General features: G+C 43.8%; 2 protein-coding genes across 5 annotated transcripts in view; one reads left to right on the top strand and one right to left on the bottom strand.

The window, feature by feature from the left end:
- The first annotated feature begins 8278 nt into the window (after positions 1-8278).
- The window catches only part of LOC125885057 (pinopsin-like), a 9077-nt gene continuing 710 nt past the window's right edge, over positions 8279-16645 (top strand). Inside the window, exons 1-4 of the mRNA XM_049570435.1 lie at positions 8279-8670; positions 13076-13401; positions 14257-14490; positions 16527-16645. The exon at positions 16527-16645 is cut by the window's right edge and continues 710 nt beyond it. Coding sequence (XP_049426392.1) covers positions 8307-8670; positions 13076-13401; positions 14257-14490; positions 16527-16645 — 1043 coding nt within the window. The 5' untranslated portion in view covers positions 8279-8306. The remainder of the gene's footprint in view (positions 8671-13075; positions 13402-14256; positions 14491-16526) is intronic.
- The window catches only part of LOC125885053 (beta-galactoside alpha-2,6-sialyltransferase 2-like), an 8320-nt gene continuing 6650 nt past the window's right edge, over positions 14976-16645 (bottom strand). For 3 of the 4 annotated variants that reach the window (XM_049570429.1, XM_049570427.1, XM_049570428.1), the window contains exon 6: positions 14976-15599. In XM_049570429.1, the coding sequence (XP_049426386.1) occupies positions 15352-15599 (248 nt within the window). In that variant the 3' untranslated portion in view covers positions 14976-15351. The remainder of the gene's footprint in view (positions 15600-16645) is intronic. The other variant, XM_049570430.1, reaches the window with a different exon arrangement.

The following is a 16645-nucleotide window of genomic DNA, read 5'->3' as shown; positions in this document are numbered from 1 at the left end:
CTCTCTCTCTCTCTCTCTCTCTCTCTCTCTCTCTCTCTCTCGTATTCTATTACTGCATCTAGCTAACCCGGCCATTCTGGATGTCACTAACTCGGCTTCTTCTCCGGAGCCTTTGTGCTCCACTGTCTCTCAGATTAACTCATATCACAGCGGTGCCTGGACAGCGTGACGTGTGTGGTTGTGCTGCTGCCGTGGTCCTGCCAGATGCCTCCTGCTGCTGCTGCCATCATTAGTCATTAGTCATACTTCTACTGTTATTATACACATATGACTATTGTCACACATGTATACTGCCAGGTATTAATACATACTTTCAACATATTGTACCGCAGTAGCCAGAACTATAACTATAATATTATTACTTTCATTAATGTTGTTGTAAGCTACTGTCATTACCTGCATCTCTCTCTCTCTCTCTCTCTCTCTCTCTCTCTCTGTCTCATTGTGTCATGTGGATTACTGTTAATTTATCATGCTGATCTGTTCTGTACGACATCTATTGCACGTCTGTCCGTCCTGGAAGAGGGATCCCTCCTCAGTTGCTCTTCCTGAGGTTTCTACCGTTTTTTCCCCGTTAAAGGGTTTTTTGGGGAGTTTTTCCTGATCAGCTGTGAGGGTCATAAGGACAGAGGGATGTCGTATGCTGTAAAGCCCTGTGAGGCAAATTGTGATTTGTGATATTGGGCTTTATAAATAAAATTGATTGATTGATTGAGTATAGTATATACTTCAGTTATATCAAACATGTTCAGTTATATCAAACATGTTTAGTTATATTAAACATGTTCAGTTGTATTAAACATGTTCAGTTATATTAAAAATCAGCTGATCTAAAAGCAGATGTTGTGCTTGTCAGGCAGCTGAGGCGCCACTCATCACAGGATGTGCGAAAACATAAAGTGTGATCTTCCTGCAGGCTGATCTGAGAGCAGCTCGTCTTTCACTTGACCTTGATAAAAGACGCCGTAACAAACATGTAGAAGAAGAAGAGGAAGAGGAAGAGTGTCGCTCCGTCCTGTTTGTGCTGCAGCTGCTGATATAAAACTTAAAACATGGACAACAATAGATGTTACGTTTGACAGTCCCTGGTCATCATGAAGCTGACTGCAGCGTGTGCGGGGTTAAATACGTTTCATTTATTAATAACCGTGTGGCGCAGCAGCGATCTGTCTGAACATCAGCTGTTTCCCATTTTAATTTGTCTCTGGTGTGAAATGTTTCCCTGCAGCCACACTGAGTCACGTGTCGTCTTCTCTAACTGTCACACTCCAACTCTGCTTCTGCATTCAGGTTAACGTGTCGTTCTCCTGTTCGCACCGACCACCTTTACCGCAAAGGTAAAGTCAAAGAAATAAAAATGGTCACATTAAAACGAATGAAGTGTGTGTTTGATTCCGTTAACCACAGACGGACACCCTGTTCTCAGTCGTCAAATGATTGATTTCGGCAGCAGACAGTGATGCCAAAAACCACCTTTCACAGTGTTATGATATGCCGCTGATCGACACCTGTGTGGCAACAAGATACGCTGCTGGACGGCGTCAGTTAGACATGCTGCCGGTAAAACTGTGATGTAAGGAAATAGGAAGTCCATAAGGGGCTGGAGGGGAAGGGGACGGGTCCAACAAACCCTGTACGTTCACCCACCAGCCCGCGGCTCACTTCCTTTGATGTTTGTTATTTAAACCTGAACATGTGTTTTTGTTGCCTAAACCTAACCACGTCCATGACCAAACGTGGACACGACACAAGGTCGGAGTGAGGACGTGTTGCAGGGACAAGTATTAAAGTAGGAGGAAAATAAGTGAAATGACTGTTTGACCTCCAGCTGTGGTCTGAAGCTGGAGGTGGTGACAGCTGTGGTCTCCAGATGGAGCTCCTCAGGGACGTCGGCCATGTTGAGTGTTTTCTCCTTCACTGAGTCCTGAGACCAGAGACACCACGGATACTTCAGGGAACAGACACAGGGTGGGTTTTTAGATTGTTTGTTGTTGTCTGTTTTCATTTAAAGTTTTTATGGAATAAAACTTTTTTTTTTTCACTGAACAATGTGAATTTGGGCATGGCCAATTCCATGTTGCTTCTCAAATGGTGCATAATCTGGAGGTACACGGGGCAAAGGGTTTATATTTAGTCTCTTCATTAATCATAGGTGTGTTTTTGGGATATCATGAATTCAACCAATCAGAAGTATCATTTCCCTTTAAAAGCACACTGCTATGTACACAGGGGATTCAGCAAATAAAAGCAGCTCTGCTACATTCACAATTCATAGAATGTCAGTGTGGCAAATATCAAAACTACATTGAACAAAAATATAAATGCAACACTTTTGCTCCCATTTTTCATGAGCTGAACTCAAAGATCTAAAACATTTTCTATAAACACAAAAGACCATTTCTCACAAATATTGTTCACAAATCTGTCTAAATCTGTGTTAGTGAGCACTTCTCCTTTGCCAAGATAATCCATCCCACCTCACAGGTGTGGCATATCAAGATGCTGATTAGACAGCATGATTATTGCACAGGTGTGCCTTAGGCTGGCCACAATAAAAGGCCACTCTGAAATGTGCAGTTTTATCACACAGCACAATGCCACAGATGTCACAAGTTTTGAGGGAGCGTGCAATTGGCATGCTGACTGCAGGAATGTCCACCAGAGCTGTTGCCCGTGAATTGAATGTTCATTTCTCTACCATAAGCCGTCTCCAAAGGCGTTTCAGACAATTTGGCAGTACATCCAACCGGCCTCACAACCGCAGACCACGTGTAACCACACCAGCCCAGGACCTCCACATCCAGCATGTTCACCTCCAAGATCGTCTGAGACCAGCCACCCGGACAGCTGCTGCAACAATCGGTTTGCATAACCAAAGAATTTCTGCACAAACTGTCAGAAACCGTCTCAGGGAAGCTCATCTGCATGCTCGTCGTCCTCATCGGGGTCTCGACCTGACTGCAGGTCGTCGTCGTAACCAACTTGAGTGGGCAAATGCTCACATTCGATGGCGTCTGGCACGTTGGAGAGGTGTTCTCTTCATGGATGAATCCCGGTTTTCACTGTTCACTGTTTGAGCAGTTTGCTGATGTCAACGCTGTGGATCGAGTGGCCCATGGTGGCGGTGGGGTTATGGTATGGGCAGGCGTATGTTATGGACAACGAACACAGGTGCATTTTAGTGATGGCATTTTGAATGCACAGAGATACCGTGACGAGATCCTGAGGCCCATTGTTGTGCCATTCATCCACGACCATCACCTCATGTTGCAGCATGATAATGCACGGCCCCATGTTGCAAGGATCTGTACACAATTCCTGGAAGCTGAAAACATCCCAGTTCTTGCATGGCCAGCATACTCACCGGACATGTCACCCATTGAGCATGTTTGGGATGGTCTGGATCGGCGTATACGACAGCGTGTTCCAGTTCCTGCCAATATCCAGCAACTTGGCACAGCCATTGAAGAGGAGTGGACCAACATTCCACAGGCCACAATCAACAACCTGATCAACTCTATGCGAAGGAGATCTGTTGCACTGCGTGAGGCAAATGGTGGTCACACCAGATACTGACTGGGTTTCTGACCCCCCCCAATAAATAAATAAAGCAATAAAGCAAAACTGCACATTTCAGAGTGGCCTTTTATTGTGGCCAGCCTAAGGCACACCTGTGCAATAATCATGCTGTCTAATCAGCATCTTGATATGCCACACCTGTGAGGTGGGATGGATTATCTCGGCAAAGGAGAAGTGCTCACTAACACAGATTTAGACAGATTTGTGAACAATATTGGAGGGAAATGGTCTTTTGTGTTTATAGAAAATGTTTTAGATCTTTGAGTTCAGCTCATGAAAAATGGGAGCAAAAACAAAAGTGTTCAGTGTAAAAACTGCATTTACAAACTTGATGGTGGAAACAGAACAAAACTTTTACCTTAAATGTGGAATCGGACAGCGGCTCTGATCTCTGCCACATTCACATTTTATTGAATGTCACTGTGACAAATATTAAAACTAAAAACTTCAGTTAAAAACTTTACAAAAGAAACTAAACTAAACTTTTAGCTTGAATGTGGAGTCAGACAGCAGCTCTGCTCTGGTATTTTTTTGCGTTTAGTATTTTTATATTATTATTATTATTATTATTATTATTTAAATGATGTGATGAGGTTTCTGTCGAAATGAAGACTTGACTCTGTTTCATGTTCACTCATCACGCTCTTCCTCTTCATGTCTGACGCCAGCTGCCTTGTTGCCCCATGATGCCTTGCAGGCGTTGGGCTGCAGCAGTGTCACACTGGCCTGCAGCACTGACAGGAGTGTCGAGGTCACGGTGGGTTCACCACATTTGTTTATTTACTGAGGTTTAACATCAGTTATTTAAAGCCCCTACAAGGAGCTTTCATTTTGAGTTGATTTTGGCGACCCTGTGGACAAAAGCGGTAGTGTTTTGCTGGAATGAAGCCTACATTTCCCATGAGCTCTAGCGCGTATTGTCATAAAGACCCTTACCTGGCTCGTGCATGTGTTTGTTTTGGGGATGAATGAAACAACAAGACGGGAAAACTTTGCCCTCGCTCCTATCGGGGATCCCAGCTCACCTCTGCTGCGCCCTAGCTCCACCTCTCCGGCGTAAGCACCACCGCCGCCGGGGTAAACGCAGCGGTCGGCTGGTAAGGCTGAAGGCCTGTTTGGCGAACACTTCCACGGCTTCTTGGACTGAGTATGGAGCGGTGCCTCGCCTCTTTATATCTCAGCACTCGCTGGACCCTGTCGACGCCTGGCTGGTACCTGTCGTTGGCCCGGATGAGGTGTTCTAGCCCCGCGGCCCCTGCTCTCCTCGTCCCCGCTGGCGAGGGGTGAATCTGCGCAACCTGCGGCCTCTGTGTGTGGCTCCCCGGACAGCTAACGCCGCCGGCTCCTGCCAGGATTGGGCTGGTAAATGCTAGATCGCTAGCGAACAAAACATTTATCCTGAAGGATTTCCTGACTTCCCGAGGATTGGATTTTCTCTGTGTGACTGAGACGTGGCTGACTGTTGGTGAGTCCAGTGCTTTCACAGAACTTTTACCCGATGATTGCTGCTATTTTAACTCCCCGCGGACGTCGGGTCGAGGAGGAGGAATAGCGACTATTTATAAGAGTCACTATAAATGTAAGCAGCTAGGTAAGATGACGTGTGCCGTCTGAGTGCCGTAAATCGTTTCGTCCTGGAAGCGACCTGGGGCGGACCCGGAGACAGTTTCCTAAAGGTATGGATATACACTATATAGAAATAGCTTATCTTCACACTGATGGTCTCATTTGCTGTTGTAGGTCACGCACAGACATCAGCAGAAACCAGAGACTTTTGCATATCCAGTTAAAAGTTCCTTGTAGCAGCTTTAACGTGAATTTTTATTAATGTACTATGAAGCTAACACTGATGGTGTTGATGATGATGATGAAGGTGAGGACATGTCCTACTGGTCTCACCTGTCCCCTGTCCACTGATCCATGATGAAGCCGCAGGAAACACGGTGACATTTGAAGCCAAAGAAAAAACTTTCTAATGCTTCCATTCGGTCTGTGACTCGTCTCAGACTCGGTGCCACACTGTGGGAACACATGATGATCACAGTGTGACTCAAAGTCACTCAAACTCCTGGATATCAACATGTGCCGTTAGGAAGCAACACCAATTGTGTTGCTGTTGTGCACATTGGACAGACAACAGGTGGAAAGGAGAGGCAGTTACCAAGACAATCCCTATTTTGGAATATTTTGCTACTCCAGGATGGCACAACCATACGCGCAGTGGCCAGAAGGTTTACTGTGTCAAGAGGAGATACCAGGAGACCGGCCGTTACACCAGGAGAGCTGGACAGGGCCGTAGAAGGGCATCAACCCAGCAGCAGGACCGCTATCTGCTCCTTTGTGTGAGGAGGAACAGGAGGAGCACTGCCAGAGCCCTACAACATGACCTCCAGCAGGCTACTGGTGTGCATGTTTCTGACCACACTGTCAGAAACAGACTCCATGAGGGTGGCATGAGGGCCCCACGTCCTCTAGTGGGACCTGTGCTCACAGCCCAGCACCGTGCAGCTCCATCATTCACCAGAGAACACCAGAACTGGCAGGTCCACCATTGGCACCCTGAGTCTGGAGCACCGTGGTGAACGTTATGCTGCCTGTGACATCATCCAGCATGACCGGTTTGGTGGTGGGTCAGTGATGGTCTGGGGAGGCAGATACTTGGAGGGTCACACAGACCTCCACGTGCTAGCCAGAGGTACCCTGACTGCTGTTAGGCACCATGATGAGACCCTCAGACCCACTGGTGCAGAGGGCCCTGGGTTCCTCCTGGTGCAGAGGGCCCTGGGTTCCTCCTGGTGCAGTGGGCCCTGGGTTCCTCCTGGTGCAGAGGGCCCCGGGTTCCTCCTGGTGCAGAGGGTCCTGGCTTCCTCCTGGTGCAGAGGGCCCTGGCTTCCTCCTGGTGCAGCGGGTCCTGGGTTCCTCCTGGTGCAGAGGGCCCTGGGTTGCTCCTGGTGCAGTGGGCCCTGGGTTCCTCCTGGTGCAGTGGGCCCTGGGTTCCTCCTGGTGCAGAGGGCCCTGGGTTCCTCCTGGTACAGTGGGCCCTGGGTTAGGAAATTCACACAAGTTGGTTCCTCCTGGTGGTTTTTCCTGAATCCAGTCCTGAATGAGTTCATGATTTTGGTTTCCATGAACTGTTCTCACATTATTTTGTTCTCAACGAATTACATGATGTAATCAATAAAGATTTTCATCCAGAATATTTCATTCATCCAGATCTGGGATGTGTGATTTAAGTGTTTACTGATATATTTACATTTATCTGCTTGTGTTTATGTGTCAGTGACTGTTGTACTGTTACATGGGGTCCCTCAGGGATCAATCCTTGGACCTCTTGTACGGTGTGTACGTAGTTTCTTCCTCTGTATCTCTCCTTCCTTCCTTTCTGCCTCTATCCTTCCTTTCTTCCTTTCCTAAATACTTCCTTTTTTCCTCCATTATTCCTGATTGCTTTCCTTCCTTACTTTGTATCTCTCCTTCCTTCTTTACTCCTTCCTTCCCTTCTTACCTCCTCCCTTCTTTCCTCCCTCTTTCCCTTTTGGTTTCCTTCCTTCCTTTCTATCTCTCTGTCCTTATTTTCTCATTCCTTTTGTTTCCTACTTTCTATCTATCCTTCCTTACTTTGTGGTTTCCTTGCTTCCTTTCTTCTTTTCTCTCCTTCCTGCTTTCCAGCCTCCTTCCATGCTTCCTTTCTATCTCTCCTTCCTTCGTTCCTCTATATCTCCTTCCTTTCTTTATTATATCCTTTATTCTTTCCTCCCTCTTTCCCTTCTGGTTTCATTTCTTCCTTCCTATCTCTTCATCATTATTTACTCTTTCCTTTCCTACTTTCTATCTGTTCTTTACTTTCTGGCGTCTTTGCTTCCTGTCTTTATTTCTTTCCTTCTTTCCTACTTCCTTACTTTCTTAATTTCTATCTTTCCATCTTTCCTTCCTTCTTTTTCCACCCTTCTTTTCCGGTTTCCTTTCTTCCTTTCATTGTCTCCTTACTCTCTTTCTATCTCTTCTTCTTCCCTTCCCTTCTTTCCTTCTTTCTTCACTTTTTTCTTCCTTATTACCTCTTTCCCTTTTAGTTACCTTTCTTCCTTTTTCATCTCCTTCCTTCCATCCTTCCCTTCTTTCTTTCTTTCTTTCTTTCTTTCTTTCTTTCTTTCTTTCTTTCTCTCCTTCCTTCTTACATCACTCCTCCTCTTTTCTTCCTTTGCTTTCTTTTTTCTTACCTAGTTCCCTTCATCGTCTCCTTCCTCCTCTTCTTCCTCGGATGACGTCACGTGCTCAGTGTTGGGGTTACTTAGATGTGAGCGCGCGGAGCGGAGCGTCACTTGGGCAGCACGCGGGAGGACAGAGACTTCCGTTCTGTGAGAGCAGAGAAGAAGAACAGTGAGCGCGGCTCGTTTACCACAGAAGAAGTAACTCATTAGCGGATTATCGATCCTGTGATCGATTACCTGATATCGATCAGAACTGGTGTCTGTTGCCGCCGCCGCTGCTGCGGCGGAGGATGGAGTGGACAGCGGGGAACGGACGGAACGGCAGGACGCTTCTCCTGCGGTAGTCTGACTCCTCTTCATCATGTAGCTCCTCTTCATCATGTAGCTCCTCTTGGCTTTTCACTCTCTCCACAGAAGACGTACCCGCGCGCTCCGCTCCACACTGCGCCGTGCCGTGCGTAAAAGCGGCTCCAACTTTACGCGCAGACGGGACGCGTGGCGCGCGCGCAGCAGCCCGTCATGTTCTCCGAGGTGAGTGACGTCAACCTGACGTTCAACCTGAGCGCGCCGCTGTCCCATCTGGAGCAGGACTGGAGCGACGCGCCGCACAAGCGTCTGACGCTGAGCGGGTACCGCGTGGTGTCGGTGTGTCTGGGCTCCATCATGGTGTTCGGGTTCCTCAACAACCTGCTGGTTCTGGTTCTGTTCTGCCGCTTCCGGTCTCTGCGGACTCCCGTCAACATGCTGCTGCTCAACATCAGCGTCAGCGACATGCTGGTGTGCGCGTGCGGCACGACGCTCAGCTTCGCCTCCAGCCTGCGGAGCCGCTGGCTGTACGGCCGCAGCGGCTGCATGTGGTACGGCTTCATCAACTCCTGCTTCGGTGAGTCCCGGTCACACCTGCCGTGGTGACGTCACAGCGCGTGCTGTGCTGTAACTGTGTGTGTGTGTGTGTGTGTGTGTGTGTGTGTGTGTGTGTGTGTGTCAGCAGGTTAAATGAATAATTAATGATCATTAACAACATGAGGTACAGTAGAAGACAGTAGAACTCTATGTGTCATCACAGAGTTTCTACTTCCTGTTAGTCAGAGGTCAAAGAACAGGATGACACCTCCCTCTGCTGTCATCTTTGACCTCCTGTTTACTAAACAACTGCTGTTTCTACTCTGACTCACCTACATCCTGTCATTGTCATCTAGTGTTGTCACGGTACCAATACGGCTCGTTTCTCCTCTGACACGTCACATACCTGTGTGCCGGCTCGGCAGTTCAGGTTCTGGGCAGTCATGACACCAAGAACAGGAAATTATTGGACCTGGAGCCGGGCTTGCTGGTAAACCGTTGCAGCGGTGGCCATAGTGCTCCGCCGTATTCCTGTCTGTGACCCTCGTTCAACCCACAACCGGCAGGATTCACCTTTTGTTTCTGCTGCTGGTTGAAATCTGTACTCGCACAGCGTGCTCCTGAATGATTTCTTTTCCTTGCACAAAACTATTGTTAGTCGCACTGTAGAGCTCTGTGGAAAACAAATCACTGCAGCAGCATATTGAGTACCAGGTGGCCAGCGCGCGCCGTTATTGGACGGCGCATGGACACCCTCCCTCTTGCAATTGGACTTTGAACTTATCCCACAGTAGTGGTTCCGTGAGGTACCGTAGTACTACAGTACTCCAACATTATGGTATCACATGTACCGTTATGTTTAAGTACCGCGGTCTACGGTTGGTACCAGTACACCGTGCAACACTAATGTCGTCACCTACATCCTGTCATTGTCACCTACGTCCTGTTGTCACCTACGTCCTGTTGTCACCTAAGTCCTGTTGTTGTCACCTACATCCTGTTGTCACCTACATCCTGTCATTGTCACCTAAGTCCTGTTGTCACCTACATCCTGTCATTGTCACCTAAGTCCCGTTGTCACCTACATCCTGTCATTGTCACCTACGTCCTGTTGTCACCTAAGTCCTGTCATTGTCACCTACGTCCTGTTGTCACCTACATCCTGTCATTGTCACCTACGTCCTGTTGTCACCTAAGTCCTGTCATTGTCACCTACGTCCTGTTGTCACCTACGTCCTGTCATTGTCACCTACGTCTTGTTGTCACCTAAGTCCTGTCATTGTCACCTACGTCCTGTTGTCACCTACATCCTGTCATTGTCACCTACGTCCTGTTGTCACCTACATCCTGTCATTGTCACCTACGTCCTGTTGTCACCTAAGTCCTGTCATTGTCACCTACGTCCTGTTGTCACCTACGTCCTGTTGTCACCTACGTCCTGTCATTGTCACCTACGTCTTGTTGTCACCTACGTCCTGTCATTGTCACCTACATCCTGTTGTCACCTACATCCTGTCATTGTCACCTACGTCCTGTTGTCACCTACGTCCTGTTGTCACCTACGTCCTGTCATTGTCACCTACGTCTTGTTGTCACCTAAGTCCTGTCATTGTCACCTACATCCTGTTGTCACCTATATCCTGTTGTCACCTACATCCTGTTGTCACCTACATCCTGTCGTTGTCACCTATGTCCTGTTGTCATCTACATCCTGTCATTGTCACCTAAGTCCTGTTGTCACCTACATCCTGTCATTGTCACCTATGTCCTGTCACCTACATTGTCACCTACGTCCTGTTGTCACCTACATCCTGTCATTGTCAACTACATCCTGTCATTGTCACCTACGTCCTGTTGTCACCTACATCCTGTCATTGTCACCTATGTCCTGTTGTCATCTACATCCTGTCATTGTCAACTACGTCCTGTTGTCACCTACATCCTGTCATTGTCACCTATGTCCTGTTGTTGTCACCTACATCCTGTCATTGTCACCTATGTCCTGTTGTCACCTACATCCTGTCATTGTCACCTACGTCCTGTTGTTGTCACCTACGTCCTGTCATTGTCACCTATGTCCTGTTGTCACCTACATCCTGTCATTGTCACCTACGTCCTGTTGTTGTCACCTACGTCCTGTCATTGTCACCTACGTCCTGTCATTGTCACCTACGTCCTGTTGTTGTCACCTACGTCCTGTCATTGTCACCTAAGTCCTGTTGTTGTCACCTACATCCTGTCATTGTCACCTAAGTCCTGTTGTCACCTACGTCCTGTCATTGTCACCTACGTCCTGTTGTCACCTATGTCCTGTTGTCACCTACATCCTGTCATTGTCACCTACGTCCTGTTGTCACCTACATCCTGTCATTGTCACCTACGTCCTGTTGTCACCTACATCCTGTCGTTGTCAACTACGTCCTGTTGTCACCTACGTCCTGTCATTGTCACCTACGTCCTGTTGTCACCTACATCCTGTCATTGTCACCTACGTCCTGTTGTTGTCACCTACGTCCTGTCGTTGTCACCTACGTCCTGTTGTCACCTACATCCTGTCGTTGTCAACTACGTCCTGTTGTTGTCACCTACGTTCTGTTGTCACCTACGTCCTGTTGTCACCTACGTCCTGTCGTTGTCACCTACATCCCGTCGTTGTCACCTACGTCCTGTTGTCACCTACGTCCTGTCGTTGTCACCTACGTCCTGTCGTCACCCACATCCTGTCGTTGTCACCTACATCCTGTTGTCACCTACATCCTGTCCAGTGTAAATTTTTCAACAAAAACTTAAACGAAAACTTTTTGTTGACGACCCTTTATTCTGTGACTAATTTGTGACGAGAAAGTAAATTTAATAAGTACTGACAACAAAAATGAAAATGAAATCTCTGTTCATTATGAAGTGACGAGTAAAAACATGACGAAAAAGCTGACGCTGGTCGGCAGGACAATCTGGATTACAACCATCCTCAATGCCTTGATTGTTTTCCTTTTTAACGAATTAATTATCTTAACTCAAATTCAAACTCTCAGTCTATCATTGTGATTGGATGACAATCCGCCCTCCGTACGGTGGCGGTGCACATCCAGTTTTGCCACACAGAAGCCTTGGCTCCACAGCGGGAAGCCGGGAACAACAACGCCTGTAAAACTCTGTAAAAGTAAATACATACATTTTCATTTCCAGATATTTATTTGAAAACAAAACCATTCATACGGTCAATAAAAAAACATTTTGTTAATAATAAAAAATGAATGTAATCTCAACAGTGACCGCGCCAGCTGACGGGACTGTGGCTGAACCGCTTCCAGTGTTCATTCATTCATTCAATCACGTGTTTAATGTGTGTGTGTGTGTGTGTGTGTGTTAGTATGCCAGAGAGTATCAATTAAAAAAAAAAGTTTCCACTAATTATTTCGGTGTTTATTTCTTTTATTCTTAAGTTATTTTTTTTAATTAAAATGCGTAATATAGCCAACAATATTATAGACCAAAAGTTAATCTAATTTATTATTGTAGAATGTATTTAGCAAATAACAGTTAAGCTGTTATGATCTTCTTTTGAAGAGAACTGGAGCTTTATTCTTGCAGGTTGTGAGTCATTTGTTGTACAAATATACAGAAGATAAACCCGAACCCGTGAAGGACATGATTATGTATTGCACTTTTTCTAACAAGCCTTAGACATTCATTTTTATTATACAAGAGTAATATGGTCCATTCTTATTTAAATGACTGAACACACAGTTAAAGGTATGCTTACAATGGAGTTTTTACTACCATGACAAACATCCTTTTGCAAAATCTATTACAGTATAACAAAACTGTCAAATTACGTCAAAAGACTAAAATGAGACTAAAACTAAAACTGATTTCCACTGACTACATTTTAACTAAAACAAAACAAAACCAAAAGACTAAAATGTGACTTTAACTAAATCCAGTCTTTGGTGACTACGACTAAAATGAAATTAAAAATTCTTGTCAAAATTAACACTGATCCTGTCCTTGTCACCTACGTTCTGTCAACACCTACATCCTGTCGTTGTCATCTAAGTCCTGTTGTCCTCACCTACATCCTGTCCTCATCACCCACATGCTATTGTTGTCACCTACGTACTGTTGTCATTCCCTACGTCCTCCCCCAGTCACCTACATCCTCTCCTAGTCACCTTTGTCCTGTTGTTGTTACCTATTTCCTGTTGTGGTCCTGTCCTCGTCACCTACATCCTGTTGTCTCACTCACGTCCTGTCTTCGTCACCATAGTTGCGTCCTGAGGTTGTCCTCTCTCTTGCCGTCTGCGAGACACTTTCAGGTTTTTCATTTTGACGTTAAATACGTTATTTAGTTTGTTGTGTTTTGTCTTTAAACAAAAAGACGGACGAATGTCTTGGATGTCTCACGTCCTTTAAATCAACATGTCCTCCTGTCCGGTCTCCTTCAGGAATTGTGTCGCTGGTCTCCCTGGCCGTCCTGTCCTACGACCGCTACAGCACCCTGATGGTATACAACAAGCGGGTGTCGGACTACAGGAAGCCGCTGCTTGCAGTGGGCGCGGCGTGGCTGTACTCGGTGGGCTGGACGGTGCCCCCCCTGCTGGGCTGGAGCAGCTACGGTCTGGAGGGGGCGGGGACCAGCTGCTCGGTGACGTGGACGGAGAGGTCGTCCGCATCTCACTCGTACATCGTCTGTCTGTTTGTCTTCTGTCTCGGCCTCCCTGTCCTCGTCATGGTGTACTGCTACGGACGCCTGCTGCACGCCGTCAAACAGGTGAGGTCATCTTATACCTGCAGGTGTATTTCTCTGTGTTTGTTTTATTTTTATGTTCTGTTTCTTTAATGTGTTTATTTTTCTATATTAATGTTGTTTTTGTTCTGTCTTCTATGTAAGGGATAGGGACGGTCATTACATGATCAGAATACAGCATCTAATAGAGCCGTGTAATAATTTTATTTATTATATTTACATTATAGTTTCTCAGTTTGTTTCCATTTTGTTTTTTAAATTTGCCTTCATCTATTTTTTCTTTTTCTTCTCATATTTTAATATAATTATTTTAATATTATATATTTGTTATTATTTTAAATTTGAAAGGTTTATTATTTTGTTTATTTAATACTCCACTGTTATTTCTTTTCTGTTTGTTTACTTATTTTTTATGTATATCCTATTCTTTTATCATTTTCTTTTCATGTTTAATATAGATCTTTTTAATATTTGATTGTTTACACTTTATTATTAAGTTTATTATGTGTTTTATTATTATTAGATTTGTTATTGTATTTCCATTCTATTTTATTCATCTCTTATTTTTTCTATTGTTTATTCTTTGTTGCATCTTTCTTTTGTTTTCTTTTTATATATGTCAAAAAATAAATCTTAAATATTTTTAATAAGTTTATAATTTTTGTGAATTTAAAATGTGTATTTTCTATTTATTTTTTTGGTTTTATTTAAATGTCCTGTTTTTATTTTTATTTATTTTGTGTCCTATTTTTTTTTTTACATTTTTTTATTTTATAAATTTCCTCTAATATTTATTTTATTATTTTTATTCATGTTCACTCATTTTCCTCATCCCTCAATTTCAGCCTGTTGGGTTGTCACCTGTGTTTCGCCTGTCAGGTGGGTCGTATCAGGCGCACGGCGGCTCGTCGCAGAGAGTTCCACATTCTGTTCATGGTCGTCACCACGGTGGTGTGTTTCCTGCTCTGCTGGATGCCGTACGGCGTCGTTGCCATGATGGCCACCTTCGGCCGGCCAGGAGTCGTCAGCCCCATCGCCGCCGTCGTCCCATCGATCCTCGCCAAGAGCAGCACCGTCATTAACCCCGTCATCTACATCCTCATGAACAAACAGGTGAATGTGTATCAGCACCGTCAGGTCTGACGTCACCACGCGAAAAATGAGAAAACGACAAACATTTTGAGTTGATAAAATAAATACAAATTAAATGAAGAAAAAAATTGAGAAACAGAGAATTGACGAGAATTAAAGAAATGTAATAAAATAATAATTTAATAAAAACTGAAAAATCAAAAAAGGTCAGATTAAATTTAGAAAAATGTAACAACAGAAAAAAGTCATATTTAAACAAAAACTTAGAAAAATTAGCAACATGTCGAGATAAGAATAATATTTTTTTTTAAAAAAGTCAAAATAAGAAAAAATATTTAAAAATTGTGAAAATAAGGAAAAAAGAAAACATGATAAAATAAAGACAAAATGTTTAGAAAACAAAGAAACTATAGATTATTGTTTACCGTAGGTGACAGAGATGCTAATGTAAACAGGAAGTGTTGACAGGTGAAGTCAGACACAGACTCCAGTTTGTTTTTAGCTCCTTTAATGACACGACAACCAAAGCAGACGTGATGGATTCAATGACAATTTCCGGTGTGTGAGCCTGAACCAGTCCGGAGCTCCAGACTTTGTGATGCATTCAGGGGCCCGTGGGTTATTTATCAAAGCTGAGTGTCTCCACAGAGACGCTCATTAAATTTGTCACAATAACCAGCGCACAAAGGTCCTGTCAGTCCTGGTTAACCAACGCATGGAATGGTCACAAACACAGCAGGTGTGAACGGACAGTGAACGCACTGTCTCATTAGTGTTACCACGGTGACAACGATTAATGAGGCGTTCAGGGACAAAAATAAAAACTAAAGTTGATTTAATTTATTTTAAGAAGTTATAAAATAAAAAGATGTTAAACCTGGATCATGAACCACAGTGGACCGTACTGAACCCCCTCAGCGTGACCCTGCCCCTCCTCCTGAGCTGGTCTTGGTCTGCCTCGTTGATCCTCTGGACCAGCAGCTTCTCGTACATCAGAGGGTGGTACGCTCCCAGCGTACAGGCGGCGTCATGGTAACGCTCGTAGTAATGACACAGGTCGGTGCGACGCAGAGACGGGATGAACTCGTACACGCTGACCTCACGACACAGTGACATCATCAGCAGGATACCTGGGACAGAGGAAAAACAAGAAAACTAAACATTTAATTAATCTATAAATAAATCAGGAAAACTTAAAAAAAAAAATACATTAAAATATTACATTTTATTAATGTTACTTGTTATATAAATAAATTTTAAAAAGAATGAGCTTGAAATAAAATAAAATAAAATAAAATAAATAGAAATTGTAAATAAAGATAGGAGAGAAATAGAAATGTAAAGAAACAGAATATAACAACAAGAGAAGTAAACATGAATTAAAACTACAAATAAAAAATTCAATAAAGCATGAACACTATAAAATACTTAAATTAAATTAAAGTGTAACGAAAATAAAATGACACAAAGAAAGAATGAGCATAAAAAAGTGAACAAAGATAGAAATGAAACAAGAGGACAAAAATAAATGATGTAAATATTCAGTAAATAAATCATGATTATGAAAATTACAAAATAAATAAATAAATATTATAAAAAGTTAAATTATTAAATGTTCGACTAAATGTTTATAAATAAATGAATAAACAAACAAATAAATAAATTGAAAAAAATTAGTCTCCATAAAATCAAGTCAATACAAACAGGAAGTGACATCATCGTCAACAAATACACACAATATTAAAAAATGAATAACTATAACAATATTTGCAAAAATAAATAAAACATACTTTGGATAATGGGTGTTTAAATTTAAATACAGTAAATAAATAAAAATATCTGCAAAAAGATAAATAGCTTAAAATAACGTGATTGTTTTGGTGAAGAGATGAACATGTTTTTATGACCTTTAAATATTTGTTTTTTATTTTATTTTTTTATTTTAAAATATGAATTTAAAATGTTATTAAATGTTTGAAACTTTAATGATCAGGTTTGTGGTGTGCGGCGGCGACGTCTCTGTACGCATCATTAACCTTCTCCCGTTTGTCCCTCAGTTCAACCGCTGCTTCCTGATCCTGCTCGGCTGTAAACACCCGCTGACGGAGAGCGCTCACTCCGCCGCGCCCTCAAAGACCACCGTGGTCCAGCTCAACCGCCGACCGTGTGACAGCAG

Source organism: Epinephelus fuscoguttatus, linkage group LG24, assembly GCF_011397635.1.
Source record: "Epinephelus fuscoguttatus linkage group LG24, E.fuscoguttatus.final_Chr_v1".
In the NCBI taxonomy this organism is placed as follows: Eukaryota; Metazoa; Chordata; class Actinopteri; order Perciformes; family Serranidae; genus Epinephelus; species Epinephelus fuscoguttatus.
The sequence above is the reverse complement of the archived record's forward strand: the minus strand, read 5'-3'. Positions and strand labels throughout refer to the sequence as shown.